This window comes from Mustela nivalis (assembly GCF_964662115.1).
Source record: "Mustela nivalis genome assembly, chromosome: 5".
Lineage (NCBI taxonomy): Eukaryota > Metazoa > Chordata > Mammalia > Carnivora > Mustelidae > Mustela > Mustela nivalis.
This window is the reverse complement of record NC_139024.1, coordinates 88334208-88356289: the sequence shown is the minus strand read 5'-3', so window position 1 is coordinate 88356289 and position 22082 is coordinate 88334208. Positions and strand designations below refer to the sequence as shown.

The window sequence follows — 22082 nt, the reverse complement described above, 5'->3', positions numbered from 1 at the left end:
CACCTTATTTTTCCTCTCTCCACACAGATAAACATATATTAACTTAAATTAAAAAAAAAAAGAAAAAACCCCCAAGAACTACTGAGGGTGTGTTATATACATCATCCCTCCTTATCCCTTAATATTCAATCTGCATTTCCTAAAAATGGAAATATTCTTCTACCCAACCATGATATAGTTCCTCATGTATTATTATGTCTAGATATTAAGAATTTTTAAAATAAAACATCAAATGTACAAATCATAAAGAAAAAGATGTATTTTGCTACAGTAAAATTTAAAGTTTTTGCTCAATGAAAGGAACCAGAGACAAATGTAAATTAAGTCACATCGTGGGAAAAGATATTTGTAACAAAAGACCACAATTCGGGTTACATAAAGAACCCCTAACAAAAAAGTAAGAAAAAGATAAAACCCCCCAAATGGGTAAAGGATATGAATAGGAAATTCACAGAAAACATAAATAAATATGAAATAAAATGGGGTGCCTTGGTGGCTCAGTCAGTGTCAGCTGAAGTGTCTGCTTTCAGCTCAGGGTCCTGGGATCCAGCTCTACAAAAGGCCCTCTGCTCAATGAGCAACCTGCTTCTACCTCTCCCTACTGCTCTGCCTACTTGTGCGCTCTCTCTCTCCATCAAATAAATAAATAAATAAATAAATCTTAAAGAAAATATAAAGATACTTGTAATTAAGACAATGTAAATTTAATTGACGAGATGCCATCCATACACATGAAATTGGCAAAAATTTAAAAATCTGACAATACACAGTCTGACAAAGTTGTGGAGAAATGGGAACTCTCTATACACCTCTGGTGGGCATGCATATTAGTGCCACCATTTTGGAGACTAACTTAGCAAACTCTAGTAAAGATGAAAATGCTCTGAAATCCTATTTCTTGGTATATACCCTAGAGAAACTTTTACATCTATGCAACCATAGCCGGATTTTTAGTCATAGCAAAAGAAAAAAAAAAAAAAAGGAATTATCCTAATTGTCCATCAGTAAGAGAATGGCAAAATTATGGTAAAGTTATTAATCGAATACTTCACAGGTACATGCATCAACACACACAAACCTAGTATCAACAATGAAATAGAAAGCTGCAGTATAAATACATCCAGTATGAACCTTGTTATGAAAATTATGAATTAATGTTTAAAGGCCTCCAAATCAATACATATAATGTTAACAGACTTAATAAATGGAAGCATAAAGGTACGCACAAGAATGAACAAACAAATTAGTAAAAGTCGTTATCTATCTCTAGGGTAGGAGAAAAGGGAATAGGATAAAGAAGGGATAATACAGGGTCCTCTACACTATTTTATTTACATTAAAAAAGTGTGAGGAAAAAGCTGTATAATGGGGGCATACAGGCATTTGCTATGTTATCTCTATTTTTATCTGCATATTTAAAATACCTAACAAAAAGGACATTTACATAAAATTCATTTACATGGAAGAGTTTAAAATAATTCTTACTTTTAAAAATAAATATAAATGTGAGGAATAGTTTTCTTTTAGAGAAATACTACATTAAGTGCTATCATTATATGCAGCATACTTTGGTATAAGTTACTAAGAAACAACCTCCCTTGAATTCTGATCTTGGTGCTAAGTCAGTTAAAGTCCTAAAAAGTAATGTGACATGCTATCAAAAACAAAACAAAAAGGATACACTTTCTAAGATGTTTCTGACAGAGAAATAGGAAGGCATAAAATCTGTATTTCATGTAAATGTTCATTTTCAATATTATTCTTACCTTAAAAAAACAGAGCAATAATACAATGCTCAAGAAACATATCATTAAACATGACTTTTGGCTGATGCTGGCTTTACATTCATGAATACAGAAATATGTGTTCATAAATGCCAAAACATGGAATGAGTTTTAAACTAATTAAAAAAAAAAATAATAGCGTAGACATGTTTTTAAATTACTTACAACAATCACTGATTTTGCTTGTTCACAATACTGGAAATCTCCATATCGAACAGACCTACGACCCTGGTAAATGAAGATATTTTAAATTAACATGTAAAAATATTATATTCAGTATTAATAACTTTTCATCCAGTAAATAAACTTATTTGAGCATATAACAACTCCTGTCAACTTTAATATTTACAACATTCATTCTATTCAATGATGAAAAGTAAATTATCTTCCTTCAAAACCATCCTAATATTTTCAACTCACTAATAAGTATATTTCCTTAAATGATATAACATTTATTCTTCTAGGTTGCTATAATTCCTGTTTTCATAACTAAGTATTTCTTTTCTTTTTTTTAAGGTTTTATTTCTTTGAGAGACAGAGTGAGTTAGAGAGAGAGAAAGAGCACAAGTTGTGGGGAGGAGCAGAGGGAGATGACGACTCCCCACTGAGCAGGGACCCTGGAATCATGACCTGAGCTGAAGGGAGATGCTTAACTGATTGAGCCACCCAGGTGCTCCATAACTGAATATTTCTAATCACTGGGTAGAATGAGGGCAACTCCATCTACATTTCCTTCTAAACTTTCTGACAACAGCTTACATTCATACCCAATATGTATCTGTCCCAATATTCAAATGAAATTAAAAAAAAAAATAGCCTAAGAACACCTGGGTGGCTCAGTTGGTTAAGCGTCTGCCTTTGTCTCAGGTCATGATTCCAGAGTCCCAGGATCAAGCCCTACATTGGGCTCCCTGCTCAATGGGGAGTCTGCTTCCCCCTCTCCCTCTGCTCCTCCCCTCTACTTGTGTTCTTTCTCTCTCTCAAATAAATAAATAAAATCCTTAAAACAAAAACACCCTAGACTATTCAATTTTCCCAGAATAGCTTATCTGTAATAAAGGTTCAAATTTATTATGTGACATTAATATAATGAAAATTACTTACATCTCGATCTACTGTAGTTGCAAAGCCAATGGCTTCTTTTTGTGTACAGTTAACAGCTTTCTGAAGGGTATAAATAACTTGTTCATAAGTATGCACCTCATCATTAAACAGCATGCAATAGTAGGTATCCCTCTTCTCTCTGTGGGGTAAAACGTAAATTATATATTATCTAACTGCATATTCTCTAGCTCTAGGCTGATTAAGTAAGAGCACACTTGGTTCTAGTGCTAGGGGATGTGCTAGGTACTGGGCACGTATCTGTAGCAAAGTCATCTGTGGTCTCCCATGCTCCATGACACCACTATCTGTTGGGGAAGATAGGTATTTGACATGTAATTCTAAGTGAACTAGCTTTTATCAAAAAGAACAAAAAACTGCAACAGGGTAAAATAGGTCTGGGACTTCAGAGAACTGCAGAGAAGTAATCTGAGACCCAAAGTCAAACTAACTATCAATGGTTCTAAACTGGAGGCACTTCTCCACTAACTACCATAGAGGACCACTTGGCAATGTCTAGAGACATTTTCTGTTGTCATGACTGGGGCAGGAGTGCCACTGTCATCTAGCAGTTAAGGACCAGGGATCCTGCTAAGTATTTTACAATACACTGGGGTACCTGGCTGGCTCAGTTGGAAGAGCATGTGACTCTTGATCTCGGGGTCATGAGTTCAAGCCCCACTTGGGATTTATATCAGAGATCCTTAAAAAAATAAGTAACAGTCAGGTTTGCCTTAACGTTCACTTTGCTACCATGTGGAGAATGAATCGTTGAGGACAAGAATAGATATAGCAATTCCGCTAGGGAAGCAATGTTGTCAATGATGAAATTAATTAATTTGGAGTAGGACAGCAGTAATGGAGAAGAACAGAAGTTATATGATTTGATGGAGGAAGAACCAGCTGGGTTTGAAATCTAAATGGGTATAGGCGATTCAGGTTTCTGTGTAGATGGACTGCCATCTACTAAGTCAGGAAAATAGTATAAGAGAAGCAAGTTACATTCTTTTCCCTTCTATACTGGTGATTTTGAACCTACAATGAAACAAAAAGATAAAAACAAAACTCTTCTATTCTCTAGGGTCTAAATTTGTATCTTTGATCAACGGTTCCCAACTTGAAGTACATCTTGTTTTACTGTGCTTTGTAGATATTGTGGGTTTTGTTTTTTGTTGTTTTGTTTGTTTTTACAAACTGAAGGTTTGTGGCAATGCTGTGTTGAGCAAGCCTCTTCAGTGCCATCTTTCTAACAGCATTTGCTCATGTTATGTCTCTGCATCATGTTTTAGTAATTCTTGCAATACTTCAAACATCTTCATCATTATTATATTTGTTATGGTGATCAGTGATCAGTGATCTTTAATATTACGGTCATAATTGTTTTGGAGCACCAGGAACCACATCCATTTAATACTGCAAACTTAGGTATAAATGTTGTATGTGTTCTGACTGCTCCACTGAGCAGCTGTTTCCTGTTTCTCTCCCTCTCCCTGGGCCTCTGTATTCTGAGACAACTGAAACTGTAATGATCTCTAAGTGTTCAAGTGAAAGGAAGAGTCGACTGATGTAGCAACCTTCACTGTTGTCTTGTTTTAAGAAACTGCCACAGCCACTCCCTACCTGCTCAGTCAGCAGCCAACAACATTGAGGCAGGACCCTCGATTATGACTCCCTGAAATCCGAGATGATGGTCAGCATCTTTTAGCAATGAAGTATTTTTAAGTTAAGGTTATGTACTTTGTTTTTTATACATAATGTTATTAGACTACAGCATGGTGTAAATCTAACTTTCATGTGTACTGGGAAACCAAAAAGTTCATTTGACTTGCTTTATTGCAGTGGTCTGGAAACCAACCTGCAATACCTGCAAGATATTGTGAAGATAGATTCATACGACATATATGGGTATGTGTGGATATATGTGAAGATTCATATGGCAATATGGATACATGTGAAGATAGATTCATAAGGCACTATTTTCAACATTTCCAAAAAAGTATAATTAACATCTCACTTTATTAAAAAACACTGAAGAGTCTAAGTGTCTAGAACAGTACTGAAAAAGCAAAAAAGAAACCACTGCTGTTCACCAGACCCTCACTTCAATTTGTAATCAACCTTAAATATGAACAGGACTCCAATAAATTTAGTTAGAATTAAAAGTTAAAGGGAAGGTTGTTTGAGGCAGGCACATCACATGGAAAAGTAAGCCCTGAGCCTTAATACAACTATGGCAGAATCCAACTCTCTGGTCACAAGTTTGCAACCTCAATAATCAAAACGCAAACAGTAAAAATGTGAGAGTTATCAGGTTTATCACACAAAGAACAGAAAAGTGCCTGTGCCTGAAATACGAGGCTAAAGTAAACTAATCAATCAACAGGGAGAAATCTCTACCAACTAAGTGGATCACACATATTTAAAAACTCTGAAATAAAGTATTCTGAAAACGAATTACTAAAAGAGAGTATGTTCGATCTTAGCTGTATTAAACTTAATTTGAAGAATTAGAATCAAAATGCTTAAAACAGAGTTTGAGCAAATACGAATACAAAGAATAAAAGGGCTGTACTTACATTATCTCTAAATCTGCTGGCAATTCACTTTCTTTTTCCCAGGTTAGTATCTCCACTGCATATCTAAACATAATAGCAAAAATGTTGTAGGTTCTTGCTATCACATCTTCTGATAAATGCACAAGAGGATCCTGTTAAGAACAGAAAATAAAAATTGCAACCATCTTAAATGCATATTAATTCTCCTCTTTCTTGTTCTGCCTCTACCCCTCAAAATACTACTGTGAACAGCTGACTGATCTTCCAGCTTTGGCTTCTCTTCAGGTTGATCCTGTATGTCCTACCAAATCAAGCTTCCTGAACCATTCTGTTTATAATGATCCCAATTACTGGATAACCTAAACATAATCGATGGCATCCCAAGGCCATTGATGAATAAATCTAAAAATTTTAGCATGGCATTCCAGGATCTCTAAAACCTAACATCAAACCATCTTTATAGCTTCATATCCTACTAATCCCCAATTTCCAGAATAAACAAAGTAATGATACCTAAGGACAGATAATTTAGTTTATAGGTATAAAGGAGAGCCTCATTTTCAGCCCGACTCTAAACGGTCAGAAAACAAGGTCAGAAAACCGCCCCTTGATGCTGTAGGTATCACTTCCTTGTCTACTTTGTTTCAGAAGTGCATGTCATGTATGTATGGAAGGGGAACTTAGCACCTTATACTTAACAGGGAATAAGTCACAAAAAATTCTAGGTTAATGTGAAAAAGTATTACTGTAAACATACACTAAGCTTATCATACCTTTTAGGCAAAATGTTTTACACAATTTTAATCTTAATGCTTTGCTTGTTACCTAGCTTAATGGCTAAGTAGTATTATATTCATTCCCAAATAATAAAATAGTATGTTCTGGGGCACCTGGGTGGCTCAGTAAGTTCAGCATCCAACTCTTGACTGTGGGCCATGTCCTCATCTCAGGGTTGTGATACTGAGCCCAGCAGCGGGCTCCCTGGTGAGTGGGGAGTCTCCTTGAGATTCTCTCTTCCTCTCCCTCTGCCCCTCCTCTCTCTTGTACACAAGCTCTTTAAAATAAATATATCTTTACGAAAAAGGGAAAATCAGTATGCTCCAACATCATGGAATGGGAATCAACACATTACTGCAAATATACATAAAGGATACAGATTTTTTTGTACATCCTCACCAAAAATAAGCCTAGTGGAACTGATAACAAACACATGGAGACAGGGAATAAAAAGAACGGAAGAAAAAAGACTCCTAAAGGAGATGGGTATAGAGTGTAAAGAACATAAGAAAAAGAAGAGTAAGAAGATTTTTGTCTTACAGGACTTTTTATCTACAATCTTCTCAATGGTCTGCTTTATATGTCCCATGGGAAAAATTTTTTTTATCCTACTATTTAAGTTTATTTTACTATTTCTTTCAGAGACTAGAAGTCACTAACATAGTGAAACCATCCATACAAAGAAGGAACTAGAACTGGTACCTCCTGGAGATTCATAAAAGAATGGGTAATAATAATAATATGAACCTCCGGAGGCCTGTGTGGCTTAGTCAGTTAAGTGCTTGCCTTTGGCTCAGGTCATGATCTCAGGGTCCTGGGATGGAGTCTTACATCAGGCTCCTTTCTGAGCATGGAGCCTGCTTCTCCTTCTGCCTGCCACTCTCCCTGCTTGTGTGTGCTTTGACAAATAAATAAATAAAATCTTAAGAAATGCGGGGAGGGCCGCCTGGGTGGCTCAGATGGTTGAGTGCCTACTTCTGGCTCAGGTTGTAATCCCAGGGTCCTGGGATGGGGCCCTGCATTGGGCCGTCTGCTAAGTGGAGAGCTTGTTTCTCCCTCTACTGTTCCCCCTGCTTGTGCTCTCTTGTTCTGTCAAATAAATAAATAAAATCTTAAAATATATATATATATATGAACCTCTTTCTACACCAAAATAGAAAGTAGAATCAAAGCTCAGTTTGCTTGGTGATATTACCCTGCTATATAGTCAGTCACTCATTTCTCACAATTATGTCCCATAATACAAGACATTTAGAGAATGAATTACAATAAACAGAATTTATAAGAACGAAACAGGTCCTGAAACAGAAACAAATGCCAATTCTTGAGAATCCAAGACAGTAGTATTCAAACTGTTCTATAAAATCCGAGGGCCCGGTAAAGCTGTTTCCTGTTTAAATTACACACTGGCTTAAAAATATATAATTATCTGTATTTTAAAATGGAATGTAAAAATACACTCTAAGATGTGTAATATTACATATTGAGGATCACCAACTAGTAATTTTGCCATTACATTAACCCAGTTTGGGGTAGGGCTAGGAATAAAGATTTTTCTGCCATCTCTGCATACAAGTTAACATCTTCAAAGATGGTCACTCATTAAGAATTATTTCTGGTGACACCTGGGGGCAGAGTCAGTTAAGCGTCTGACTCTTGGTTTCAGCTCAGGTTATGATCTCAGGGTCATGAGACCAAGTCCCCCATTGGGCTTCATGCACACTGTAGAGTCTGCTTAAGATTCTCATTAAATGCTAAGAAAGACTTCTGCTCAAAGTGCTCTTATGATAGCATAAGTCAGTTGGAATTTGTAAATAAATGATCATCTCACCCTATACTATATTATCAATTATGATTAATAACTGTAGTTCTTTGATTACATTTATTTTATAGAATGCAAACCCTGGTCAGTGAGTTTACTGTGACTTACTCTTCTTTCAAACTAGAAGAACACAAGACATATTACTAAAAAGGATATCTGCTTACATTAGAAGGTAGTGGGAATTACGGAAAACTAGTTATGTCATATGCTTTTTATTTATTTTTTTTTTTTAGAAAAGATTTTATTTATTTATTTGACAGACAGAGATCACAAGTAGGCAGAGAAGCAGGCAGAGAGAGAGGAAGGGAAGCAGGCTCCCTGCCGAGCAGAGAGCCCGATGCGGGGCTCGATCCCAGGACCCTGGGATCATGACCTGAGCCGAAGGCAGAGGCTTTAACCCCCTGAGCCACCCACCCAGGCGCCCCTGTCATACACTTTTTAAAAAAAGATTTTATTTATTTATTTGAAAGAAAGACAGACAACAAGAGCAGGAACAAGCAGGGGGAGGGGCAGAGAGAGAAGCAGGCTTCCCTCTGAGCAGGGAGCCTGACACAGGGCTCCATCCCAGGACCCTGGGATCATGACCTGAGCCGAAGGCAGATGTTTAACATCTGAGCCACCCAGGCACCCCGTGTCATTTTTTAAAGTGTAAGCATACACTGTATTACAATAACATGTTGTCATATGCAAATAAGCTATGAATAAGGACTTTTCCTATACTCCCCAACTGAAACTAGTAATAAACTAGAAACTAAATAATTATCGAAACCACCTCCCTTATTTCAAAGTTGACTTTCTAGCAAGTAATTAATACACATTTCAACTGATAAAAAGTAAGTTCATTAATAATACCACTTTTAGTGCCCACTGATAAATGGATAAAGCAGCTGTGACATATATATATACGATGGAATATTACTCAGCCATAAAAAAGAATAAATCTTGCCATTTGCAACAACATGTATGGATCTACAGGGTATAATGCTAAGTGAAATAAGTCAGAGAAAGACAAATATCACATGATTTCAATTATGTGGAATTTAAGAAACAAAACAAATGAGCAAAGAAAAAAGAGATAAACAAAAAACCAGACTCTTCCAGAGGGGAAGTAGGTGGGGCATGGGTGAAACAGTTGAAAGGAATTAAGAGTACACTTATCCTAGGGGCGCCTGGGTGGCTCAGTGGTTTAAAGCCTCTGCCTTCAGCTCAGGTCATGATCCCAGGGTCCTGGGATCGAGCCCCACATTGGGCTCTCTGCTCGGCAGGGAGCCTGCTTTCCTTCCTCTCTCTGCCTGCCTCTCTACCTACTTGTGATCTGTCTCTGTCAAATAAATAAATAAAATCTTAAAAAAAAAAAAAAGAACTCATCTATGAAAAAAAAAAAAAGGGTACACTTATCCTGATGAGCAGTGAGTGATGTAAAGAACTGGTGAAACGTTGTATTTTGTACCTGGAGCTAATATAACATTGTATGCTAATTACACTGGAATAAAAAAATTCTCTATTCTCTTTAATTATTGGGATTTTAAAATTAGAATTTTGTTGGAAAAAAAAAGCAATTCCACTGCTGAATATTATTTATAAAATCAGTGTAATGTAGCTTCATCAACAGCCAAATTACAGAAGGAGCCCAAATGTCCACTGACTAATGTATGGATAAGGAAGATGTGAGATACACACACACACACACACACACACACACACACACACACACTGTAATATTACTCAGCGAAAAAAATGAATGAAATCTTGCCATTTGCAACAACGTGGATGAAGCTGGAGAGTATTATGCTAACTGAAATAAGTCAGTCAAAGAAAGACAAATACCGTATGACTTCACTCATATGGTGGAATTTAAGAAATGAAACAATAAATAAATGAACACTGGGGGAAAAGAGTGGCAAACCAAGAAACAGACTCTTAACCAGAGAACAAACTGATGGTTACTGGAGGAGAGGTGGGCGGAGGATGGGTTAAGTAGGTAATGGTAGGAGGGCACTTGCTCTGATGAGCACTGGGTATTGTATTTAAGTGATGAATCACTAAAATCTAAACTGAAACTAATATTACACTGTATGTTAAATAAAAATTTGAAGAATAAAATAAAATAAAATCAGTGCAAAATACTGTTAAAGAATTCCATTACTGGAGCCCATACTACCATTAAGACACTTTGGGCAAATTTTTAACTCCTAAAACTCAAGCTTCTGCACCTATAAAATATTCATTAACAGCAGTATTTATCTTATAGGGCTGTTCTGAGAATTAAAAAAATAAACACAATACTTAGCATAATATTTAGCTAATAATCACAAATCTATGTCTGAGATGGGAGCAGCACTGATAAGTGAAAATTTCAGGTAAAAGAAAGTCTTCACTGAGGTGGTTCACTCAAGTGCATTTGTTACTGAATTAAATCTCACTTCAAAAAGGATTTATAGCAATTTAAGAATACATCCAAAGCATAATATTAAAAAAATAGATGTACAAAGAGGGCAAAACCAGAATAAAGGTAGGAAAATGAAATCAAGATAACATGTTTATTATACAGACATATCATACAATTTCCGAACAGCTACTATAGACAGGCACGTTTCCAAACATTTGACTCTATTTCCCAAAAGCTTCAGTAAGAGGAAAAAATCAGTTACCAGACCCATAGGAAGAGAAAGTAACATTTCCTAATGCAGAGACCTAAGAATAGTTTCTTATAGTTCCTGTAAAGATTATCAAAGGGGACACTCTAGCCTTCTTACTCACCTCCCATGCCCAAAGGACCCATTTGGAAACCTGGTCTGGCATTTACTATCGTCACAGTGATGGGAGATGCTATTGCCATTTAGTGAGGGGGAAGCAGGTATAATAAACACAATGCTTCTGACAGCATACACATGGGGTCCACAAACTCTTCTGTGAAGAGTCAGATATTGTCTCTTAGTTTTTGTAGACTATAGGGTATTTGTTGTAGCTACTCAATTTTTCTATTGTAGTGGAAAAGCAATTTTGGACAATAAACACAAGCATTGCTGTGTTGCAATAAAATTGTTTTATAGACACTAAAATTTGAATTTCCTATCATTTTCACATGCCACAGATATCATCCTATTGACTTTTTCCAAGTATTTAAAAATATAAAAACCATTTTTAGCTTATGGTGGTGCCAGCAACAGGTTGAAAATAAGATCTGGCCTGTGGGGCCACAGTTTGCTGAACCTTGGCCTATACAATAAAAAAAAGTCCCATCCCATATGCAATGAGTTGAGAAGACCCGTGGAAGTGCTAAGCATTATCCCTATAGAAGTGTATTAAGCTTTTTCTAACTTTTTCTTAAGATGCAGGCCAAATGTATAACAAAAATTACATTCAATAAAAGCAATCCTATGACCGATTTTTTTTAAAAGTACACTGCAAATATTATATAGCTTTCTTCCTTTTCAAGCACAAAATATTAAAAACCTACATATATGTATAAATTTAATGAGTGGGGACCAGCAATGCTAAACATAATGCTATTTTAAAAATAGCTTCTCTTACAGTCTTATCCTTGAGGACTTCATTTCTCTTAGCTGAATTCTTAAACAGGAATTAAATGGCAGAGTCTGGAGGTTTTATTTTCTGCCAAGTTGCTGAAGTATGAATTCTCCAGGCAGGACCATATAATTTCAGCCAGGAAGGTGATCTTGGTAACATCTTCCTAAAATTCAGGAAATTAACTCAAGTCTGCACTATTAGATAGCAACCCTACTAATGTATGAGGATAAGGTCAACAGAGTAAAATAAAGCAAATTTTCTTAGAAAGTGATTTAAGTCTACTCTAAAACAAAGACTGAAAGATAACAAAAGTCCTAAGGTTTTTCTTTGCAAATTTATTGAGATAAAAATCAAAGTACCTAAACTTAACCATTTTAAAGTAAACTACTTTGTGGTATTTGCTACATTCATAATGTTGTTCCACTACCACGCCTATAGAATTTCAAAACATTTCTATTACTTCAAAGTAAAACCCCTTACCCATTAAGCAGTTTCCCCCCATTCTCCCCCTCCCCCCACTCCCTTGGCAATCACCAGTATGAGTTCTGTCTACAGATTTACCTCTTTCTGATATTTTTATCAATGGAATCATACAATATGTGGTATTTTGTGCCTGGCTTCTTTCACTTAGCATGTTTTGGCAGGTTCATCCAAGTTGTACCATGTATCAGTATTTCATTCCTTTTTACCTCGGAGTAATATTACACTGTAGCTATATACCACAATTCCATCCATCCACCCATAGATTTATGGGTGATACTTATTTGAATACTTGTTTTCAGTTCTTTTGGGTATATATCCAAGAGTGAAATTAAAGGTTCATATAGCAATTCTGTTTAATTTTTGGAGGAACAGTAAAATTGTCAAATTGTTCCACAGCACTGGATCATTTTGCATCCCATTTAAGCAATGTACAAGGGCTCTAGTTTTTCTACATCCTCGCCAACACACACATTCTTTCTTTCTGATTATAGCCATTTTAGTGGGTGTGAAGTGGTTTCAATGTGCATTTCCTTAGTAACTAATGATGCTGAACATGTTTTCATGTGTTTGTTGGTCATTTGTATTGTATCTTCTTTGGAGAAAGGTCTATTTAAGTCCTTTGCCCATATTTAACAGGGTTGTTTGTGGTTTTGTTGTTGAGTTCTTACATATTCTGGATACTAGACCCTTGTCAGATACATTAAATTCCCCCTTATCCACAGCTTCAGGCACTCCCAGGGCAATTGCAGACTAGAAGCTGACAGTCCTTCTTCTCATGTACACTCAGAAGCTCAACAGTAGCCTAACATTATCTTACAATGCCTGTGGCATTCACCTTACTTCATCTCATCAAAGTAGGCATTTCACTATCTCATATCATCACAGCACAATATTATAAGAACAAATGAGTGAGTGCACATTCACATAACTTTTTTTTTTTTAAGATTTTTATTTATTTATTTGACAGAGAGAGATCACAAGCAGGCAGAGAGGCAGGCAGAGAGAGAGGAGGAAGCAGGCTCCCTGCTGAGCAGAGAGCCCGATGCGGGGCTCGATCCCAGGACTCTGAGATCACGACCTGAGCCGAAGGCAGCGGCTTAACCCACTGAGCCACCCAGGCGCCACCACATTCACATAACTTTTATTGTAATGTTACTATCAGTCTTTTACTGTGCTTAATTCACAAATTAAATTTTGTCATAGGTATGTATGCATAAGAAAAAAAACACAGTCTATGCAGGGTGTGGTACCATCCATGATGTCAGGCATTAACGGGGGGTCTTAGAACATATCCTCCACGGATAAGGTGGGACTACTGTATACAAATTTGTAAATATTTTCTCCCATAGTTTTATACTGGTTTCCAATTTTTTTTTAGAAGAAGCACAGCTCTTTTTGTCAAAACAGCTTTTCTATTTGTATTTTTACAAATGGAACTCCAATACAGTATATAAAAGAGATAACAACAGAGCTCCTTCAATGTAAGTGGAGAGCTCTGAAATCCTGATCACTGGGCATCTGTCACAAATCCTAAAACACTTACACAAAACAAATGAAACACAAAATATGTTTCCCATAGCACTCAGTCACTTCATACAAATTTTAATCTGTCCTGAACACAGTGGAACACAATCTAAAAGACATTGTTCCATACTATAAAATCTTAGTCAAATTTTGAGACCTGTAAGGTATGTGCACCAGAAGCACCATTAATGTTCGCCTGTCATAGATCTATAGCAGACCTACTAACAATGCATAAGTACTTCAAATGTACCTATCTCTCTGCATTTAAAAATAATATGTGAAATAAGGATCCTGAATCAAACATCAAACTGTCAGAAATAGCAGAGATTTATATATTTATTTAGTAAGAGTCCAATACATTGTTACAAATATCATTTAGAGAAAAATAATGCAGAATCAATTACTTAAAAAAGCACATATTAACAGCTGGAGTGACTATAATGGGTACTGAGCAGCATACTGTCTTTATACTTGGTCCCATCACTTATCCGAAGGTCATGATAGGCAAGCTAGTGATTAGGACTGGCTACCATGTACGCTTACAGTAAAGAAAGGTATCTAGCCTACAAAATCTTAGTCACAACACAACTATACAAAAACCAACCAAGTTAACTAGTCTCTACATATGGGAAAAATATCCTTCAATGATAAATGAGGACTTAAAGCAAAACCTCCAATAATAAATCCCAATTAAATTAAATTTCCAGAATTTCAAGTGAGTACCACCAGCAATGGTATGGCATCTATAAAATGCAAAAAACTTACAAAGTATATCTGGCCACTGGTTATAGTGACGGGACTATTTTGCTTACCCATATCTCATAAGCTAATTCCTATGTCTGAAAGTATTTCAAATTTGTGGTTAAAACAGTATTTCCTTAAAAACAACTTAGTGAAAATGTTTTTACCTCTTCTTCCTCAATTTCAGAGGTGTTAAGTTCATGTTTTTGACAGTAAGGACCCTCTTTCCAAGCTTCAGTATCACCACAGTCACAGAAACCTCCACCTCCTGATGTTGTCATCTTAAAAAAAAATTGTAAAGTATCTTGTCAATAAGTGTTTCCTGAGGGCTATCAGATTATAAATAAGAATATCAAGTGCTAAGGAAATAACATTGCTAAAGTGCTTAGTTCCTTTGGAGGAGTTAAAATTAAATAAAAGGCCAAAACTCTCAATGTTTTAAAGCTTAAATAAGCCTACACTAATTTAAGCAATTTCAAAATAAAATAAACTACTTTGTAATGTCTAATAAACTACAGATATTTTAAAGAGGTAAAATGTGTCCACCTATAGGATTTCCTTAATTAAGGAAATCATGAGGGTTTTCCTGCTGGGTTTGGTAAAATGTCAGTATCAATGCCCTCAGGTTATAGTGCTTAATGTAACACAACAGATTCCAGTAATAACTACAGTTGCTTTCCCTCAGGAACAGTCTCATGAGTGTGCTATAACTGCATTAGATAATGTGACCAACAAAAACCACAGAAATAGTTTGTTTTTCTTTTCTAACACCCTCCAAATAGTCTTCGTTTACAAGGAAGAAATGTACAAGTAAGACTGTCCAGTGAGAAAGTTTTCACAACCTGCAGGGTTCAAGAATTATTCATACTTCCCTGATATGGCAATGATCCAAGGAATCTGACAAGACAGACTTTTTATTTAATTATCAGAAATTCTGCTTTAAAAAAAAAATACTGTGAGAGTTTAGGAGTGGGTATTTGATGCAAACTTTAGAATGAGCCCTATTATATTCTGCCCCCCCCAAAAGTTATCTGTGTGTTCTATATCAAAATATAATTAACGTAAACCCACAAATGACAGTTATTCCCAGAAGCTGCAAGGATATATGCCAAGAAACACAGGCAGCCAACCATTTGGGAAATGATAACCCTGTAGCTTCTGTGCTTCTTATGGTTACCCAAGATAGGTAAGTCAGCTTACGGGAAACAGGGATTCTCTTACCAATTTAGGAAAATAAAGAGAACATACAAAGATCCAAGGGGTCCAATTTTGTATGTTTTAGCTCATTATTATCAATACTCAGGTAGAGTGAAGAAAAACAGGAGTAAAAGTCCTGAGCCAATAGGGCTCCTGAATTAATAACAAGACTGCAATATTCCCTCTCCATGATTTGAGAATAGGGTGCCAAGGTCTAGCTACTAACACTTCCCTAACTTTTAAATGTCCAAGGCTTTGTCTTCAATATCCAGTAGCGGAATCAATCAGGATAAGCTTAGCAATAATCTGCCTTTGGTCAGATCCCTGATTTAAAAGCAAACATAAATGATTTTTGGAAAAGTACTGGTTGCATTACAGCAGTAGAAAAATAGTAAAATTTGTGGGTGTCATGTTCTGGGGTTGGGCCCTCTTTCACAATGCAGAAGATGCCTCTTTAATATTAACAAATGACAAATTTTCTGTAGAAGATGACCAATAGATAGAATATTTCTTAAATTTCCTGACACTTTTCCTTACTCCTTTTCTCACACATCCTTCTCTTCAGAACCTCCCTCCTGGTTTTACCTCTCACCTTTACCCTCTAATTTTTGATAACCTTCTGCATAAACAGAGAATTATGACAATAATAAACATAAGGAAATAGCAAAACAGACTAGTTAAAAACCTATATGCAGAAACTGGTATCTGTGCTGTCGTTCCTAAACCATGTGTTCAAGAAGTCTGGATTCACAATTCATTTCTATACTGCTATCATATGTTTAACAGGATTTAAATAACACATTTATTAAACCACTCTCCTCCATTATAATGTTAAATCTTGGAATTTAAAAAAGGCAGAAAAGGTATCTAACATAAAATTTAATAGTTGGGTATGGTTATTATCTGGACATTACTAACCCTATATCGATGGTCTCTGTGAATACTTCCCAAAAAGCACTCCATGCATAAAACACAAGTTGGATCAACTGCACAGTCTCTGTAAAGTTAAAGAAAAAAAAAATCAGGGTGTCATTAAAAAAACTGTATTTCACAACATAATATTTCAGTTGGAATCCATCCTAGAAAAGCCAGAATAGTGAACTGCCTTGGTGTTATAAGAAAGGAAGTATTATTTCCAAAGATCTGTTAGATCTTTGGGCAATGAAGTCAGCTTAAGAACCTGATTCTTACACTACTGGATATGTATTATCTTGTACTAGATTTGGGTAAATCACATTTTCATCTCACTTCAGTTGTTTCATTTGCTTTCCTCATACTGCCAGTTAGATACGTTTATAGATCATATCTTAAACAAGAGACTCCCTATACTTCCATGGAATGAGATAGGGAGTTACAAAAATCTTTACATTTCCCTTTATCCTTGTTACTGTAACCTGATAGGCAACCATTCCTCCGTGCTAACTCTGTGTTCTTTTAAGTGCATGTATTTTTAATGCATATAACTCTTATTATATCATATATCTCATTCTGTTACTTTTTCACTTCTATAACATAATTCATTCATTTTGTAAGTGAACATCTGATTTGCTGCTTCTAATCACTACATAATATGCCATGGCATTTTTCCAAAATATTTTATCTCTCTACTCTCCCTGTACCGGACACATGGATCAACTCCAATGCCTTTCTACCATATATAATGCTGTAATAAAAGCAGTATAAATGTGTTCTTAGAGAGGTGTCTGAGACTTTCTTTGGCAAATAAACTCAGGAGCAGAATTGCTGGGTCATATACATGTCAAGTTCTTAATTTGAATGCCATGCTACTGTCCAGAGTGACTACATATCCCCTACCAGTGTAGGGATGCAGGGATAGCCCTGCATCTTCAATGCATTTGGTTTTATCTAGTTTTCTAATATGTGCAAGGCCAACATATTTGAAATGGTGTATTACTGTTTTAATTTGCATGTCCTGATTGTTAATATGTTTGATCAACTCTTCAAACGCTTATTGCATTTGGGGTTTCCTTTTCTATATTGTCTTTGCCCATTTTCCTGCTGGGATCGCTTTATTTTATTTGCACAATCTAATCTAGAGGATATAATCACTTGGCAATATCGAACACTGCAAATATTGTCTCTCATTTGTTACATGTATATTAATTTTGCCTATGGGTCCTTTGTTAAATAGATGTACCTATTTTGATGCAATTAAATTCATACATACACCTTCAACTGGTTTGTATTTTGAGGTTTTAAGAAGTTCTTTCCTGGGGCTCCTGGCTGGTCAGTTGGTTAAATGGCTGCCTTTGGCTAGGGTCATGATCCCAGGGTCCTGGGATTGAGCCCCACCATCAGGCTCCCTGCTCAGCAGGAAGCCTGCTTCTCCCTCTCCCTCTCCTGCTCCGACTGCTTGTGTTCTGTCAAATAAATTAATTAAATCTTTAAAAAAAAATAGTTCTTCCCCAAACCCAGGTCACAAAAATATTCTTTATTTTCTTCTGTTAACCTTTTGGTTTATCTTCCACATTTAGGTAGAATACATTATACCTTTGCATATGATGTAGAATAAAGTTTAACTTCTCAATATATACTGAGCTCTTTTTTTCTCAACGCCATCTACTAAACGATCTTTTAGTACTTGTGGTGTCATCTTCGTAATATATTAAGTTCCTACATCTCCTTGGGTCTACATCTCAGCTAATATGTGCTAGTCGTCTATTCCTACACCATACCACGTTACATTGCTATAGCTTTGTAGTATATCTGAATATCTGCTGGAAGTTCCCTTTTTTCTCTTTTTTAAAAATGTTGACGTAGCTATTCAAAAACTCTTCTTTATTCTTCCACACATCACTTAGGATTAAGTGTATAGAACCTCTCAAAAATATCTAGCTAAAATTCTGACAGAGGCTACTTAGAATTTATTGACAAACTTCAGGAATAAGAACATTGTTATAAGAGGAAATTATCATGTCCATGATTATTTCTTAAGTTTTCTACTGAAGTTATAAAGTTTTCTTCAGATGAATCCTTTATATTCTTGATTAGATTAATACTTAGATACTCTCTAGGTTTTAAGTGAAAACCTATTTTTTAAAAATACTTCTCTAGTTGCTTAAGGATGATGAAAAGTAGCACCACTGATTTTTAGGACCCTTGATGAAACTCAAGGCAGTTCTTACAGTTTGTTGAATTCTGTTTTGTTTTTCTCCCAAGGTAAATGAATATATATAGTCTGCATATGGCAACTTTATCTCTTTCCTTATATAATATTAATGCATTTTATTTTTCTTCCTTTATATTGTTGACAAGGACCTCCAATGATATAATAAACAGCAGCAGTAAAAGTAGGCACCCTTGCCTTGCTTTAGATATTAAAGAAAAACATATCTAAAGGTTCTCCATTAGTATTATGTTCATAGTAGGTTTACTAAGAATGTGACCTTCTAGGGGGGGAAAAATGAAGCATGTATCTTGCCTTTTCTTTCCTATCTAAACTATATCTGAAGCTAATCAGAGGATTAAGGAAGGACTGTGCTTCTTTTATAAAAGACAAGCTAATAAAGGAAATGACAAGTTAGAATATTTTGCTACCTCCTAATAATATAATGATTTAAACAACAGGCATCAGTGACAGTAAATAAAAAGGTTAAAGAAGACATTTTTAATGGTTGCATCTGCCATGTACCTAAACCCACTGATCATCTTAACAAATAAAAAAAACCAAGCATCATGTGCTTCCTGTCATTAAGAATTAAGCACATCAATATTTATGAAGTTATAATTCACCCCCAATACCAAATAACAATTTAATCATGCCTAACTACCTGTTTAGACGACATACAAGGAATGAAAAAACATGTTAAGCAACACCATGGGAACACAATAAACAAATCCAGACTGTGGAAAATTCCACAGGACAAATGACCTGGTTTCTTAGTAATATAAATGGAAAAAAGAAGAAAAGAAAAAAAAATAAGAGAGAGAAGAACTATTACAGATTAAAAGAAAAAATGAGGAATAACAGCCAATGCAATGTGTGGACTTTGAATCCACCTGTGAGTCAATCAGGACAATTCTACTCAGCCTAGGTATTAGATAATGTTAAGAAATTAGTGTTAATTTTTTTAGGATGTTAATGGTTGTAGAGAAAAAAAAGCTATATTCTGAGTTAAAAGGCATGCTGCTGGAATTTGCTTTAAAGTAATCTGGCAGATAGGGAGCCTGGGTGGCTCACTCAGTCAAGCATCGGACTCTTGACTTTTGCTCATGTCATGATCTCAGGGTCGTAAGATTGAGTCCCTTGCATCAGGAGCAGCACAAGCCGTGGAGCCTGATTAATATTCTCTCTCTGCAACACCCCCTTCTCCCGCCACCACAATGTTCCTGCTCTCTCTCTCCAAGAATCCTGGGATCATGACCTGAGCCAAAAGCAGATGCTTAACTGACTAAGCCACCCAGGTGTCTCTGCTTGCTCTCTCTTAAAAAAAAAAAAATCTTGCAGGGCAAGAGAAAAAAGTGTGTGAGTATATGTGTGTTGCATAAAAAGAGTTGCGATATGTTGGTAATAGCTGAAGCTGAGCAGTAAGTACATTTAAGATTCATCATACCATTCATTCACTCTATTTTTAATGTTTGAAAATGTCCATAACAAAAAGTTTCTAAAAATCCAACACCAAATTATTCAGTAGTTTGCTAAGAATTTATATCATAAACAATCGCTGAAATTTATATAATGCTTTCCAGAATCAACTCAGAAAGTTTTCTTCTCTATTAAAATGGTGAATTACACTAATAATTGTTATAAAAACAAACTATTTAGATTCCTGAACTAAACTCCATTTGATTATGATGCATTATTCTTTTAGTATATTCCTGGATTCAGATAGCTAATATTTTATTTAAGATACTTTTGGTTACATTAGTAAGAGAAATGGCTTTAGAATCTCTTAAATTTATCAGGGATTGAAAACAAGATTATATTAGGCTCATAAAGAGTATATTAGGCTCAGAAAGAGTTAAGGCAGTTTTCACATTTTCTATTTTTTGTAGTAACCTGTGTAAATGGGGAATTAATTTCCCTTTGAAATTTGGTAAAATTTACCTATACAGTCATACCTAATTTGTGGGAGGGAAGATTTTTGATTACTATTCCAATGTTTTTCATTCAAGCTGCCTATTATTTTTCTATGAATTTATCCATTTCATTGAAGTTTTTGAATTTTTTTTAGCATTTAGTTGTTTATAATCCTTATATTTCAGAGGTTGCCAAGTTCTTTAGTGTCACCATAGTTTTTTTTTTCAGGGTACCCCTAGTCTAAAAGAAACAATTGTTCTGTTTATCAAATAAAGCCCAAACAACTTAGTAACTATTGGTCACTGAACAATATTTTAACACTTTGGAATCAAGTTGGACACTGTTACCTTCATTACCTATTCCACAAAGTATCTGCTTTTCAATCACAGCAATGTTGAGGACCTAGCTTTGTAAGACATAACACCACCAAAAGGAATATGTAAATGTGTTTCCCAGTTTTTCATTCTGAATTTTATGTATCTGCATTCTTTTTATTCAGTCTTGCAAGGAAATTGGCTTAATTACAAAGAGTCAGTATAGCTCAATTTTTTACTTTTATTTTCTGACCATTTCTCTTCTCTCTCCTTTGAGTGTGCTCAATTGTTCTACCCTACTGAGCTGGATGTTTACTCTATTTATTTTTATTTTTTCTTTGAAATAATTTTATTCATAGGAAAGGTGCAAAAAAGAATTCCTTTATACCTAAACAAATCTTTCCTCATGTTAACAATAATACAAGGAAATAAATATTGGCACAATATTATTAACTACAGCCCTTAATCAGAAGTAATCAGTTTTCCCACTATGGTCCCTTTTTCTCTTTCAGGATACAATACAAGATCCCACATTGTATTAGACGTCATGGCTCCTTAAGTCTCCTCCAAATTCTAACAGTTCCTCAGCCTTCTCTCGATTTTTGTCACCATACCCTTTTGAAAAATGTTGGTTAGTTATTCTGTAGAGGTCCTACAATTTGGGTTTGTCTGAGATGTTCATAATTAGATTAAGTTAGGTATTTTTGGCAAAGATACTATAGAAGTGATGTTGCAGGAAGCGATGCTCTGTCCTCAGTACATTGTAACATGGGGCACAAGATGCTGATCTGATATGCTGTAGTACTGGTGGCATTAACTTTGCTTACTTTGTTAAGATGGTCTCTGCCACAATGTCCACAATAACCAAACTATGGAAAAGAGCCTAGATGTCCATTAACAGACGAATGGATAAAGAAGATGTGGTTTATACATACAATGGAATATTATGCAGCCATCAAAAAACACCAAAATCTTTGACATTTGCAATGACATGAATGGAACTAGAGGGCATTATGCTAAGCAAAGTAAGTCTATCAGAGAAAGACAATTATCACATGATCTCTCTGATATGAGGAATCTGAGAAACAAGACATAAGATCTTAGTGGAAAGGAGGGAAAAATGAAACAAAATGAAAGCAGAGGAGACAAAACACAAGAAACTTCATCTCAGGAAACAAACTGAAGGTTGCTGGAGTGGAGGGGGGGTGGGAG

General features: G+C 35.6%; 1 protein-coding gene across 21 annotated transcripts in view; it reads right to left on the bottom strand.

Moving 5' to 3' along the window:
• The window catches only part of UBR2 (ubiquitin protein ligase E3 component n-recognin 2), a 125397-nt gene that overhangs the window by 69983 nt on the left and 33332 nt on the right, over positions 1-22082 (bottom strand). For 18 of the 21 annotated variants that reach the window (XR_014312338.1, XR_014312339.1, XR_014312340.1 and 15 more), the window contains exons 3-7: positions 16434-16512; positions 14486-14599; positions 5462-5592; positions 2889-3027; positions 1950-2012 (exon numbers count right to left, since the gene is read on the bottom strand). Coding sequence is in view for 11 of the 21 variants with exons in the window: in XM_082732976.1 (XP_082589102.1) it covers positions 1950-2012; positions 2889-3027; positions 5462-5592; positions 14486-14599; positions 16434-16512 (526 nt within the window). In the remaining 10 variants the exon portion in view is untranslated. The remainder of the gene's footprint in view (positions 1-1949; positions 2013-2888; positions 3028-5461; positions 5593-14485; positions 14600-16433; positions 16513-22082) is intronic. The other 3 variants (XM_082732969.1, XM_082732968.1, XM_082732967.1) reach the window with 1 other exon arrangement.